This window comes from Mustela erminea, chromosome 1 (assembly GCF_009829155.1).
Source record: "Mustela erminea isolate mMusErm1 chromosome 1, mMusErm1.Pri, whole genome shotgun sequence".
Taxonomy (NCBI): domain Eukaryota; kingdom Metazoa; phylum Chordata; class Mammalia; order Carnivora; family Mustelidae; genus Mustela; species Mustela erminea.
This window is the reverse complement of record NC_045614.1, coordinates 154,182,620-154,197,972: the sequence shown is the minus strand read 5'-3', so window position 1 is coordinate 154,197,972 and position 15,353 is coordinate 154,182,620. Positions and strand designations below refer to the sequence as shown.

At 38.9% G+C, this 15,353-nt stretch overlaps 1 protein-coding gene and 1 long non-coding RNA gene across 2 annotated transcripts in view; one reads left to right on the top strand and one right to left on the bottom strand.

Moving 5' to 3' along the window:
- Positions 1–10,312, top strand: part of LOC116593422 — a 35,801-nt gene extending 25,489 nt beyond the window's left edge. The window contains exons 2-3 of the long non-coding RNA XR_004286901.1: positions 7,622–7,708; positions 9,904–10,312. This is a non-coding gene — a long non-coding RNA (uncharacterized LOC116593422). The remainder of the gene's footprint in view (positions 1–7,621; positions 7,709–9,903) is intronic.
- The window catches only part of GPR156 (G protein-coupled receptor 156), a 61,927-nt gene extending 51,513 nt beyond the window's left edge, over positions 1–10,414 (bottom strand). Inside the window, 2 exon segments of the mRNA XM_032347609.1 lie at positions 9,889–10,025; positions 10,302–10,414. Of these exon segments, the coding sequence (XP_032203500.1) occupies positions 9,889–10,025; positions 10,302–10,394 (230 nt within the window). The 5' untranslated portion in view covers positions 10,395–10,414.
- Positions 10,415–15,353: the final 4,939 nt, after the last annotated feature.

Below are 15,353 nucleotides of genomic sequence, written 5' to 3'. Positions count from 1 at the left end.
GGTTCTCTGCTCCGCGGGGAGCCTGCTTCCTCCTCTCTCTCTCTCTGCCTGCCTCTCTGCCTACTTGTGATCTCTCTGTGTCAAATGAATAAATAAAATCTTTAAAAAAAAAAAAAGTACCTACTTTGCTCCAAGTTAAGTGATTATTAAACTATAAGAGGAATCTAGAAAAAAATAATGCATTCTCCCATGATAGTCATTAATATCTAACACAGTTATCTGATGGGTTTCAGGTCCCCCAACAGGACCCTTTAAGAAGGACAGCAGATATGGTGTACATTTTTCCTTCATGGGAAACTTCTCAGAAAAATAAGAATGTTTGTAGACTACATTTTGAAATAGCTCTATTGAATATAACTGCCATCCCATAAATTGCACATATTTAAGGTACATGATTTGGTAAGCTTTGATATATGTAACTATCTATGAAATACCACAATCAAGGTAATGAACATATCCATCACCCTTCAAAGTTTCTACATGTCCTTTAGTAATCCCTCCTTCTTGTGCCTCTGTGCCACCCTCCACCCACTGTAGGCAAATACTCATCTGATTTCTGTCACTACAGATTAGCTAGCAACAGATTAGGTAAATTTTCTATAATTCTGTGGAATTGGAATTATATAGTGTGCAACTTTTTTGCCTGGCTTCTTTTACTCAGCACAATTACTGTGAGATTCATGCAGGTTTTCCCAAGTATCAGTAATTCATACTTTCTAACACCGAGTAGTATTTTATTGTATGGATACACTGCAACTTGTTTATTCATTCCCCTATTAATGGATATTTGTTCTGTTTCCAATCTTTGAAATAAAGCTGATGTGAACGTTGGTGTACAAGTCTTTATATAGACATATAGTTTAATTTTTTTCTTGAGTAAAAAACCAAAGGTGTGGAATGGTTGGATCATAGGGTAAGTGTGTGTTGAACTTCTGAAGAAACTGTCAGACTGTTTTCCAAAGTGGTTGTGCCACATTGCAATTTGACTAGCAATGTATACCAACACCTGACTTAGTCAATTTTTAAAAATTGTAGGTCAAGGAGGCAAAGATGGCAGAAGATTAGGGGACCCTATTTCAACTGGTCACCTGAATTGAATTGGATATCAATCAGACCACTCTGAACACCCATGAAATCAGCCTGAGATGTAAGAAGATATATCCAGATGTCTACTAACAGAATATCTCTGGATGTTGGTTTTAAGGTATGAACTGGGGAGCCATGATTCTGCAGGCAGATATTGGAAGATAAACGTCTGTGCTGCCCAGAGCAATCCATGCTTTCAATGCCACCCCGATCTAAATACCAACAGCATTCTTCAAAGTGCTGGAACAAACAATCCTAAAACTTGTATGGAACCAGAAAAGACCCCAAATCACCAAGAAAATGTTGAAAAAGAAAAACAAAGCTGGGGGCACCATGTTGGCTGATTCAAGTTATATTAGAAAACTGTGATCACCAAGACAGCATGGTACTGGCACAAAAACAGACACACAGACCAAGGGAACAGAATAGAAAGCCCAGATATGGACCTTCAACTCTATGGTCAAATAATCTTCAACAAAGCAGGAAGAAATATCCAAAGGAAAAAAGACAGTCTCTTCAATACATGGTGCTGGGAAAATTGGACAGCTATATACAGAAGAATGAAACTTGACCATTCTCTTACACCATATACAAAGTTAAACTCAAAATGGTTGAAAGACCTCAATGTGAGACAGGAATCCATCAAAATCCTAGAGGCAAACATAGGCAGTAACCTTTTTGACATTGGCCACAGCAACTTCTTTCAAGAAACATCTCCAAAGGCAAGGGAAACAAAAGCAAAAGTGAACTTTTGGGACTTCATCAAAATAAATAGCTTCTGCTCAGCAAAGGAAACAGTCAACAAAACAAAGAGGCAACCCATGGAATAGGAGAAGATATTTGCAAATGACACTACAGATAAAGGGATGGCATCCAAGATCTATAAAAAGCTCCTAAAACTCAATACCCAAAAATAAATAATCAAAGTCAAAAAATGAGCAGAAGACATGAATAGACACTTCTCAAAAGAAGACATCCAAATGGCTAAGAGACATATGAAAAAATTTTCATCATCATTAACCATCAGGGAAATTCAAATCAAAACCACATTGAGATGCCACCTTACCCCAGTTAGAATGGTAAAAATTGACAAGACAAGAAAAAACAAATGTTGGAGAAGTTCTGTAGAAAGGAGAACCCTCTTACATTGTTGGTGGGAATGCAAGTTGGTACAGCCACTTTGGAAAACAGTGTGGAGGTTCCTCAAACAATTAAAAATAGAGCTAACCTATGACCCAGCAATTGCATTACTGGGTATTTACCCCAAGGATACAGATGTAGTGAAAAGAAGGGCCATATGCATGCCAGTGTTCATAGCAGCAATGTCCACAATAGCCAAACTATGGAAGAAGCCAAGATGCCCTTCAACAGATGAATGGATAAAGAAGATGTGGTCCATATATACAATAAAATATTATTCAGCCATCAGAAAGGATGAATACCCAACTTTTGCATCAACATGGCCAGGATTGGAGGAGATAATGCTAAGAGAAATAAGTCAAACACAGAAAGTCAATTATCATATGGTTTCACTTATTTGTGGAAGGTAAGGAATAGCATGGAGAACATTAGGAGAAGGAAGGGAAAAATGAAGGGGGTTGGAAATCAGAGGGGCAAAGAACCATGAGAGACTATGGACACCAAAAAACAAACTGAGGATTTTAGAGGGGAGGGAGTAGGAGGATGGGTTAACCCAGTGATGGGTAGTAAGGAGGGCATGTATGCATGGAGAACTGGGTGTTATAGGCAAACAATGATCACGGAACACTACATCAAAAACTAATGATGTAGGGAAATACAAATCAAAACCACAATGAGATATCACCTCACACCAGTCAGAATGGCTAAAATCAACAAGTCAGGAAATGACAGATGCTGGCGAGGATGGGGAGAAAGGGGAACCCTCCTACACTGTTGGTGGGAATGCAAGCTGGTACAGCCACTCTGGAAAACAGCATGGAGGTTCCTCAAAATGTTGAAAATAGAACTGCCTTATGACCCAGCAATTGCACTACTGGGTATTTACCCTAAAGATACAAACGTAGTGATCCAAAGGGGCACGTGCACCCGAATGTTTATAGCAGCAATGTCCACAATAGCCAAACTATGGAAAGAACCTAGATGTCCATCAACAGATGAATGGATCAAGAAGATGTGGTATATATACACAATAGAATACTATGCAGCCATCAAAAGAAATGAAATCTTGCCATTTGCGACAACATGGATAGAACTAGAGCGTATCATGCTTAGCGAAATAAGTCAAGCAGAGAAAGACAACTATCATATGATCTCCCTGATATGAGGAAGTGGTGATGCAACATGGGGGCTTAAGTGGGTAGGAGAAGAATAAATGAAACAAGATGGGATTGGGAGGGAGACAAGCCATAAGTGACTCTTAATCTCACCAAACAAACTGAGGGTTGCTGGGGGGAGGGGGTTTGGGAGAAGGGGGTGGGATTATGGACATTGGGGAGGGTATGTGCTTTGGTGAGTGCTGTGAAGTGTGTAAACCTGGTGATTCACAGACCTGTACCCCTGGGGATAAAAATATATGTTTATAAAAAATAAAAAATTAAAAAAAAAAAAAGAAAACTAATGATGTACCCCATGGTGACAAACATAACATAATAAAAAAAAGTAAAAATTGTAGCCATTGTTAAAAGAATGTAGCGGCATTTAATTGTGGTTTGAATTTGCATTTCTCAAGGGGCACCTGAGTGGCTTGGTTGGTTAAGCATCTGCCTTTGGCTCAGGTCATGAACTCAGGGTCCTGGGATAGTGGCCCACATTGAGGGGGAAGCTCAGAGGAGAGCCTCTTTTTCCTTCTCCCTCTGCTGTTCCCCCAGCTTGTGCTCTCTCTCTGTGAAATAAAGAAAAAAATCTTTTTTAACAATGTCAGCTAGGATTGTAATGGTAATTGGGCTTAGTCTATAGATCAATTAAGAGAGAATTAATAATATTGAGCCTTCACCCCATGAGCACAGTATTTTTCCATTTATTTAGGATTTAATTTCTCTCAGCAGTTTTACGGTTTTCAGCATATAAGTATTTCACAGTATTTGTTAGATTAGCAATATTATATAGCTTTTTTTTTTAAAGGTTTTATTTATTTATTTGACAGAGAGAGATCACAAGTAGGCAGAGAGGCAGGCAGAGAGAGAGGAGGAAGCAGGCTCCCTGCTGAGCAGAGAGCCCGATGCGGGACTCGATCCCAGGACCCTGAGATCATGACCTGAGCCGAAGGCAGCGGCTTAACCCACTGAGCCACCCAGGCGCCCCTATATAGCTTTTAATGTACAAATATTTCATATTGTTATAGTTATCCTGAAATATTTCATATTTTTGATGTTATTGTAAATGGCAATGCATTTAAGTTTGCTTTTTCAGTTGTCTGTTTTTAGTATTTAGAAACACAGCTGAGTTTTGCCTTAATCTCATTTACTTCAACCTTTCTAAACTCATTTATTAATTCTAGTAGTTCTTTAACAAATAGATTCTATTGAATTTCCTACATACACAATCAGGTCATCAGAAGGTAAAGCCATTTTAATTCTTCCTTCCTAAACCAGGTTCCTTCCATCTCTTTTTCTTTTCTTATTGCACTGGCTAAAATCTCCAACACTGAGTAAAACTGGTGAGAGTGGAGATCTTGTCTTGTTTCTGATCTTAACGGGAAAGCAATCAGTCTTTTACCATTAAAAACTGGGATTGGCTATAGTTTTTTCTTTTTTTTCCACAGACGAACCTTGTTATGTTGAAGTAGTTCTCTTCTATTGCTAGTTTGTTGAAACTTTATCAGGAATGGATGTTGAATCTTGTCAAAATGCTTTTTCTCTGTCTAGAAAGATGATCATTATTTTAAGTTTGTAAATAGGGTGAATTATATGATTAATCTTTGGATGTTAATTCAATCTTTCATTCCTGGGATAAATCTCATTTTGTCATGATGTATTATCCTTTTGGTATTTGGTTGAACTCAACTTGTTAAATTCTTATTTAAAATTTTGGATCTATGTCATGAAGGGTATTAAGTTACAGGGTTTTTTTTTCCTTCTAATGTCTTCATTAGGTTTTGATACCAGGGTAATACAGACCTCATAGAATGATTCAGGGAATGCTCCATGATTTTCAGTGTTTCAGAAGAAATTCTGTAAAACTGGTAATACTTCTTCAACAATAAAGGCACAGATTAACTGGGAGCCTCTAGCTCAGGATCCCACACAAGGATGCTGTCCAGGAGCCAGCCATTGCTGCAGTCCTCCAAGGCTCAACTGGGTTAAAATCTGCTTCCAATCTCATTGCTATTAGGCATTAGAAGATGTGTTTTCAAATTCACTGACATGGCTTTTAGTAAGCCTCAGTCCTTGCTGGATGCAGACTAGAAATCAGTTGCTTGCCATGTGGGCCTCCCCACAGGGCAGCTCACAACAAAAAGGTGGCCTCCCTCATAGTGAGCAAGTGAAAGAGTGAGAGAGATCTAAGGAAGGAAGCCAGTCTTTTCATAACCTTATCCTAAAACTGATACCACATTAATAAGCAAGTCAGTAATTCTAGCCCATATTCAAAGACAGGGGATTTCCCAACAGTGTGACTATCAAGAGGTTGGGATTAATGCAGAACATTTTAAAGACTGTCTGCTACAGTTGTTCTTTTTTTTTTTTTTAAAGATTTTATTTATTTATTTGACAGAGATCATAAGTAGGCAGAGAAACAGGCAGAGAGAGAGAGGGGGAAGAATTCTCCCTGCTGAGCAGAGAGCCCCATGCGGGGCTTGACCCCAGGACCCTGGGATCATTACCTGAGCAGAAGGCAGAGACTTTAACCCACTGAGTCACCCAGGCACCCCTGCTATAGTTGTTCTTAACATTACCTTATTATCCTTCTAATATCTGTAGAATCTTGGGTGATGTCACCTCTCTTCTCTTATTTAGGTAGTTACATATTCTACTTTTTTCCCTCCTGATCATTTGAAGTAGAGGTTGGTCAATTTTATTGAACTTAGCAAAGAACTTTGGTTTCATGGTTTGTTTCTGATTTTGTTTTTGTTGTTTGATTTCATCAATTTCCACTTTCATCTTTATTATTTCTTTTCCTCTGCTTATTTTGGGACTCAATTTGTTCTTTCTTTTTGTTTGTTTGTTTCATAAAGTAGATCTTTCCCCTATTCTAATATGGAGCTTAACGCTATCATTTCCCTAAAAGTATTGATTTAATGGTATTTAACAAATTTTGATATGTTATATTTTCATTTTCATTCAGTTTAAAATACTTCTTGGTTTCTCTTTGATTTCTTCTTTGACCATGAGTTATTTTAAAGTGTTCTATTTAGTTTCCAAATATTTCAAAACTTTCCAGAGTTCTTTCTGTTATGGATTTCTAATTTAATTCTATTGTAGTCAGGGAACATACTCTGTATGAATTGAACCCTTTTAAATTTAATGAGACTTTTTCTATGACCCAGAATATGATCTATCTTGGTAAATGTTCCATGTGTACTTGAAGAGAATGTGTATTCTGCTGGTGTTGGGTGTAGGATTATATAAATGTCAATTAGGTCAAGTTGGTTGATAGTGCTGTTCAAGTCTTCTTTATCTTTATTTACTGATTTTCTTTCACAGACTACATTTTTAAAACTTTATCAAAAATGTATCTGCATCCAAACTTGAACATCACATAATATTTAATTTTATTAGAATATTTTTCTTCCTCTGGTGCTACACAGACACACACACACACACACACACACACTCACTCACAAATTTAGAGAGCAAAGAACTGAAATGAAATATCTGTGATGCTGCACCTTTGAATAAATTTTATCATTTAAGAAAGCACTTTGAAACTGGGTTATTTTATCTTTCCTTGCCTTTACTTGTAAGCTACTTAATTGTAAAATATGTTTCTATTCACGGTGCCTCTTATGATTTTATTCTTTATGTCAAGTCATGCTCCTACTGCAAGCAAAACAGGCAGCAAAATCTATACTGGAATGAAAGATATATAGGCGTTTCTACTACAACACTCTTTATAAGTGTTCCTATTTTAACAGGATATATAAATGTTTTAAAAAGTTGCATTCTACATAATTGTGTATAAAAATAATGGGTTATGGGAAAAATGGTATGGGGCCCAAACAGCTGGAACATATTTAAATTTGTAACCAAAATACTAATAAAAATAATGATCATCCAATTAAAAACTAGCACTCAGCAAATGTCAATTACCACCATTTGTACGCAAGTCATAGTTGATTTTTGCAGCCTTAAATCTGCAAGATGTACATACTAGAGGACATTCACTTCCAGTAGATAACATTATAATCCAAATTAAAAATCTGCTCTGGATCTGTGCTTCTTCAACAATTAATTGTTTTTAAACACATGGGAAATACTTTCTCTACTTCACCATCTACTCCTAGGTAGCCTCACAGCATAGGAGGTACAACAGTTCTTAAAGCCATTAAACCAGCTACTACTTGCACTGCCATGGTAGTGCAATATTCTTAGCTTAAGGCTTTCTTCTTTATTTGTAGGAAGGCTTGGCCGTGAATGTTTTAAACCCTTGATGTGCTGGGGGAAAATTACATATGAACCAATGGTACTATTTTCTTATTTGCCAGGTGGGTATTAAATTGCACTACAAAAACCTGTTGCAGCTGAAGAGACTGTACTCCATAGTTCTCTAACTTTGAAATGCATGATTTTCCCAGTCATTCTCTTGGCAGCAGTCACCATTGGGATATAAATATCCTTCCTCCCAGGGTCACTGAAAATATATTTACTGAGCACCTATTATGTTCCAGAGTTTGTTCTAAAGGCTGACGACAGTGGTGAGCAGGACGGACGAAGTCCCTGTGCTCACAGACTGTATATATTAATGGGGGATACAGACAATAAACAGGCAAATAAATAAATATGGTGATGTCAGAGAGTTATAATTGCTATGAAGAAAATAAAACAGGGTGATAATATATGGAATGAGATACTGGGATTGTGTGGTCATTCTGTAGATAGGCCACTCTGGATAGAATGATCAGAGAAGGCTTCTCCAAAGAGATGACTTTTGAACCAAGACCTATAAGATGAGAAGGAAACAGTCACGGGAAGATCTGGAGAAGACTGTTAGGCAGTGGGAACATAAGGGGACAGTAAGTAAAAGGACTTGAGGTGGGAGCAGACTTAGTGAATTTGAGGAACAGAATGAAAAGTGGCTGGGCAGCATCAGAGATATACTAAGGTTTGATTGCCATGAGTCACAACCATGCTGAGGTTAACAGAGCCATTCAAGTCACTGCTATTTAATAATTCCATGTCCTCCATGTCTCAAATGGCCAGTGGTGCCCCAAAATGCCTGCTAGACAAATCCAACGGATAGACCCTCATCTGAGTTCCAAACCCAGGCAATGGAGCACAGGTGATCATCTCAAAGTATAAGGTTGGAGTGGGACCAGACAAGTTTCACCTCTCTGAGGCAGTTGTTGGAATCTGATGTGGACTCCATCTAGAATTTAGCTGTGGGCAAAGAAGAGAGAGCTAGAGCAGGGCTTCTCAGGTGACAGGCTGGGACAGTAGGAACAGGATGATGGTAAAGAGTGTTGGTGTGGGAGAGATGGGGTGGGCCCTGAAGGAAGAATCCAATAGCAGTGAAGGCAGAATTCTGCAAGCCCCTTCAGAAAAAAGTCTTCACTTAGTTTCTTTTGCCAGCCCTGGAAGCCATGGATACCTACCCTGATGAGCCACTGACTGGCTTGCTCTGCTTCTTTCTTTCTTTCTTTCCCTCTCTCTCTCTCTCTCTTTCTCTCTCCCTCCCTGCCTTCCTCCCTCCCTCCCTTCCTTTCTTGCCCCCTTCTTTTTTTTCTTCCCTTCTCTCCTTCCTTCCTTCCCTCCTTTCCTTTAAAGATTTTATATGTTTATTTGAAAGAGAGAATTCATGTATGAGATAGAATGAGCTGAGGGAAAGGCAGATGGAGAGGGAGAAGCAGACTCCCCACTGAGCAGGGAGCATGATGAGACTTGATCCCAGGACTCTGGGATCACGACCTGAGCCAAAGGCAGATGCTCAACTGACTGAGCCACCCAGGTACCTGAGTCAGTGACTTTTCTAACCAACCAGAAATTATCTAATAGGTCAGCAGAAGAGTAGGGCTTTACCATTTTCTTCAGAAACCTTAGCCCACCTAGTCTGGTTCCAAACTATATTGGCCATGGTCTTTAATATTGCTTTTGATTATTTCTCTACATGCTCTATGTTTTTAAGACAAATACCTCATTTTCTATGATGAAAACAGAGGAAAAAGGGAGGGAAAACCTAAGAGACTCTTAACTCTAGGAAACAAACTGAGGGTTGCTAGAGGGGAGGTGAATGGGGGGATGGGGTAAGAGGGTGATGGGCATTAAGGAGAGCACTTGTTGTGATGAGCACTGGGTGTTGTAGGCAACTGATGAGTCACTAAATTTGACTCTTAAAACTATTTAAAAAACAAACAAACAAAACCCCCCAATACCTCATTTTCTCAGAAGGATCATACCTCTCCTTTATGAGGAGAGATTCTTCATTCTCCTCTTTGGATAGCCTTGTGGTAGTTACCACAATACTGGGCTAGATTATTTTTCCTCAAAAGGAAACTGTACTGCAAGGCCAGCATGATTTCAGGGGAACTACTCACATAGCTTAATGCCACAATAGGAGATAAGCTTTACTGATACTTCCTAACAGCTCATGATGTCAAAATGATACTAATACTGTGGGTTTCATGATTCAGGCTATAGGAGGTGAGAAACTACTTATGGGGCTACTTACCTGTTATTCCTGCAGCGAATTGTGAAGCCAAGAAAGAAGACTATCAGAAGAAGTCCACAGCTGAGAAAGGTCCAAACAATACCCAAGAGGACAGGAGATAATGAAGAAATGGTCTTACTGCTATAGTGGGAAGAGGTCTGAGAACAGAATAAAGAGAAACTGTTAGGAATGAAGGCTCTTTTATAGCTCAAACACGAACTTCCCCCTCATTCCCAAAGCTGGAGAATATGTGTCCTGCATGAGCATTTCCTCTCCCTCTTCCTCCTCACTTCCTCCTCCTCCTCCCCCCTATTTCCTCCTTTTCCTCCTCCTACTCCTCACCCCTACCACTGCACCACCACCACTAACAACAGCAGCAACAACAACAAGGTGTATATCTGAGCAGCCCTGACAATCCATGGCTGTCAACTCACAATTGTCCTGCAGAGATCATGAAGAGGACTCCGATCCCGCTCCTGGCCAGGAATACTGTCACACAGTTCAGAACAGTTTATTTCAGGCTCCATGTCATCACGTGCCCCCTTTGGTATGTACTTATTCACAGTCTTGGTTACCTGCTGGTTGTTAGCCAGCACATCTTAGACTAAAACACAAGAACAATTCAAATCTTTTCTTTAAAGGCACCATTTTGGAGCTGGCTCTTGGCTCAGAATCTGGGATGAACAACTGGTTCAGGTGGAAGTGAAGGGTTATTTCACCAGGATCCTTCATCAGACACCCTCCAGGCTCTCCGTGTGTTCCACTGGCTGCATACCATAGGAGTCAAGAGCGGGCATCTTTGTAACCATTAGATCACACGAAGTGATGATTCTGGCTTGCCACCAGATGGCAGTCACTGCTCCAAGTACTCACACAGGTCCAGAAGGAAAGGACGGCAATTAAACCTGTTAACAAACAAATTATGTGCTGTGTGTGTGTATATATTACACACACACACATATATGCACACACATTACATATATAACATAAATTATATATATTATGTTAATATATAATATATATAAATGGTTTATTACAGAGGTTTAAGAATATTATTTTATACATTTTAATTACACATAGTTATATTTTTATTTTATATATGTACTTTATTACACATAACAACGGCTTAACATATATTTAAATAAATATCTTTTTAAGGCTCTATAATAAAAACATTTAAAAAATAAAGACAAAGCTCATTTAACAATTTATAGATATAAAGTTTAACAGTCTCTTTTCAGATCCCTTCTTTGGCTCAGCTTATAAGACCTTTAGTTTAATCATGTGAGGCCCATCTTCCTTTTTTCTCTTCTGGGAAATCTCCTGTCCTCCCAAGATCTCTCCATGCAACTTATGGCTTAAGCCCTCTCTGATCCTGAGTGGCAGTGGCCTTGGATGACCCATGCTGTCTGCATGAAATGTCAAGAACTCCAGTCACTGGAGTTCTTGTTTACTCAGTAAGTAGAGGAACATCCCATGTCCAGGCAGCGGGGGGTGCGGGGTGTGTGTGTGGGGGGGGGGTTCAGAATGATACAGAAACCCTTTGACAAAAGGTTTTTGTTTGTTTTCAAACTTGTAGACTCCTAGATGTGGGATTGCCTACTCAGGTAATAGGGAGAGAAACTGAGGAGCTCTAGGAATTCCTACAGTGTAAATGAGTGGTATTTCTCTTGGAAGATGCTTGCAATATGAATACCGTGATCTAAAAAAAAGCTCAATTTACAGAACAAAAGTAGAAATGCAGATAGGCTCAGATTACCCTCAACAGAAAAGGTAGACATGTTCCTAATTCTTCAAAGCAATCTATTCCTTGAAAGACAAGACAGATTAGAAATTTTACCAATGGGAACTTGAAAGAGGGTGACACTTCTGTTTTGTGTTTCTGAAACAGCTTAGCACAGTTTTCTTGTATTGTGGAGGGAAATTGGAACAGGAAAAAATATCAATTATTATTATTTCAATAGCCACTGAATTTAGAACTTGTGTTTAAGCCAGAACAATAGTGACAGGTGTAGAATGCCATCTTTGGATTCTGCATGCTTAGGCATGAACAATATAGCACCAGGTGTTGCCCATTCATTGGCCTCTCATATGTTCCTGAATTATTTACCAGGTTCATTACAATGAAATCCCAAGAGAAATAAAAGCCACTATCTTCCATCAGTACATTTAAATTCTTGTACAGACTGTCCAATTACTGAATGCAAAATTAAGAACTAAATATACAAACATGGCTATTTGCATCCTATTTCAGTTGAAATTTTATTGCTGCAAAGACTTTTTTTTTTCCTTTTCCTCTTTTTAAGCTTGGATTTCCCCTATTGTGTCCAATATTGTAAGCCACAGGGAAGCTATTCTACATGAAGGAATGAAAGAGTTATTTTTCCTATATTTCCCTTTTAATCATACTGACAAAAAAATATATACTTATATTTGAAGCATTATTAAAACCATGCTAGTTTATCCTTACATTATACATATAGAAGTACACATCAGTGTGTGTGAGTGTGTGTGTGTGTAAAACCCCATTCATTCTTACTACAACAATGTCATCTGAGGTAAACAACATCATTCCTCATTTTTAAATAAGAAAATTGAAGAGCAGAGTAGAGAACCTGGCTCCGCATCTGCATAGGCACCACTTGAACACAAGAATTTACATTCCAAGGTTAATATCCACCCACTGTCCACCCTACAGGGGGCAAACTCTAAGCTGGCCTTTCCAAAGAAGACACCAAATGGCCTGTTGGGGGTTCTTCAGTTCCTTAAGTTTAACTTCTAGGAGTTCCCTGGAGTATGGCACATAATAGGGTCTCTATACCAGTAATTCTCAACCGAAGCAATTTTGTACCTCTAGAGGATATTTGGCAAAGTCTAGAGATATTATGGTTGTCGAAACTGAAATGGGTGCTACTGACATCTAGTAAGTAGAGGTCAGGGATGCTGCTAAGCATATCACAATTCATAGAATAGTCCAAACAACGAAGAATTATCCAGCTTCAAATGAGAATAATGCTAAAGTTGAGAAACCTTGGTCAACACTGTGGATCTGGGAAGTATTAACAATCTCAAGCTCACATTATCTTTGGAAGATTCTGTGACTATGATGGGGTAGTACATATGAACATAAATTCCCTGGGGGGATAAATTCCAATGGTTCCCTTGGACAGACTGAAATCACTGGCATGGAACTTTGACTGCTAAGCCCCCATTTGGTCCATGGATAGCTAGTGCAGGAACTTACATACCATGATACTGGGTTCTGCCATGGAGCAGGTATTCAGCTCCAACGTTAGCATCTATTCAGAGATTCATACAGGAGGAGCTGGTGAAACAGTGAATGACTTAGTCATTGAGAGGAGAGTTGAATGATTTCAAAAAGTGTTGATTGGGAAATTGAGTGGGGAGTAGTGCGTCAGATAACATAATGGTAAGGGATTTTACAACAAGATAGATACAGAATCCAAGGCACAAAGAGAAAGATCTGCTAGGCAACTCTAGAGGCAACCCTTTCCACCCCACCCCCTCCAATCTCCAGACGTAAACTATCTAGGCCACAGACATTAGGAGACCCAACACTCTACACACGGTGGGGCTTACAATTTATTTGACAGATTACAAAGTCCTGTCCAGTGATTAGTATCAGGAAAATAGGTAGTGTGTTAGCTACACTGTTGTCAAGTGTAGGATAGTCTATTACAACTTTGAATGGCACTATGTCTTTCCATAAAATCCCTCCCTTTTCTTCTATATATTATTTATGGCTATTGAAAAACTAGCCCTGCAACTATTGTCTGAAAAAGTTGTACAGTTGGTAGGATTCTGCTTCATGAAGAATCAACTGCTATAAGAACTGCCTTCCTACTGTAAACTATTTGAAAACTAGACAATAGACAGGAAATTGTTATTTTCAGAAACTGGATAGCAGTTATAGAACTGTGGAAAACAAGTGAGGTGAATCTTACAATGATGGACATATATATAAAGAAATATAAAAAATATTCTTTCAGTGATGATAATTGACCTGAAGTTATTGCCTAGAGGCAGTTTCCAGGCCACATCCCAGGAAGGAAACCCAAACATAATCTATGGCTTGCTGAGGGAAGGAGAATAGATTAGAGTTTGGGGAGGTCAAAGCAATTAGAATTTATAAGGTGGAGGAATGAAGAAGAGGAAGATACAAAGAGAGAGAGGGCTTTGGAAATCTGAAAGGTAGCTCCTTAGTCTTTTTCTGAGTACTGAACTAGGCATGAATGAGAAGAACCTATTTGAGATGGAATACAACCACTAGTAAGTAACTGAACAATTCCTGGATCTCACACAGAGCTGGGAATGCTTTGCATTCCTACCAGCCAGAATGGAGAAGCCTCATATTATATGACATTCAACAGAATCTTCAGAAAGGTCATATCTTAGTAGTGGAAGTAAATACTAGAAGCTATTCTAGTCTAGGTACTACTAGACTCCAGACTAGTCTTTTGGGAAGACCTGTCCTAATAATGCTTAAAAGAAAGCCCCAAAAGCATGAAATTTATCCCCAAAAATCTGAATTGCTTTCCAGAACACAACCCAATGCCCTTCAAAGGAATACAAGATGCAGTACTCAAAAACATAAAACTCAAAACCTCCATCATCAAATTAAAAATTACCAGGCATGCAAAGAAGCAATAAGTATGACTTAAAACCATACATTAAAGGCGCCTGGGTGGCTCAGTGAGTTAAAGCCTCTGCCTTCAGCTCAGGTCATGATCCCAGGGTCCTGGGATCGAGCCCCGCATCGGGTTCTCTGCTCAGCGGGAAGCCTGCTTCCCTTCCCCTCTCTCTGCTTGTGTCTACTACTACTGTCTGTCCAATGGATAAATAAAATCTTTAAAAAAAAAAACCCCATACATTAAAAAAAAAAAATGTATTGGGATGCCTGGGTGGCTCAGTTGGTTAAGTGCCTGACTCTTGATTTCGGCTCAGGTCATGATCTCAGAGTTATGAGATTGAGCCCCAAAGTGGGCTCTTTGCTCAGTGGGGAGTCAGCTCGAGATTCTCCCACTGCTCCTCCTCCCCGTCCACTCTCTCTAAAATAAATATACACATATTTTAAAAAATTAAAGTCAATAAAAACATACAGAAATGATATAATCAGTACAGAGGGACCTTTAAACAACTATTTTAAGTATGATCAAAGATATGAAACAGAACATGAACAAAATGAGGAGAGAAGTGAACAGTATAAAAAAGACCCAAATAGAATTCTAGAGATAAAAATATAATCCTCAAATTAAAAATACAATAGATTAGATGCTACAAAGATAGAATAATGGTTAGAGACAAAGCATTAGAAATTATCCAAAATGGGGGAGGAGTCAAGATGGCGGAGAAGTTGCAGGCTGAGACTACTTCAGCTAGCAGGAGATCAGCTAGATAGCTTATCTAAAGATTGCAAACACCTGCAAATCCATCGGCAGATCGAAGAGAAGAAGAACAGCAATTCT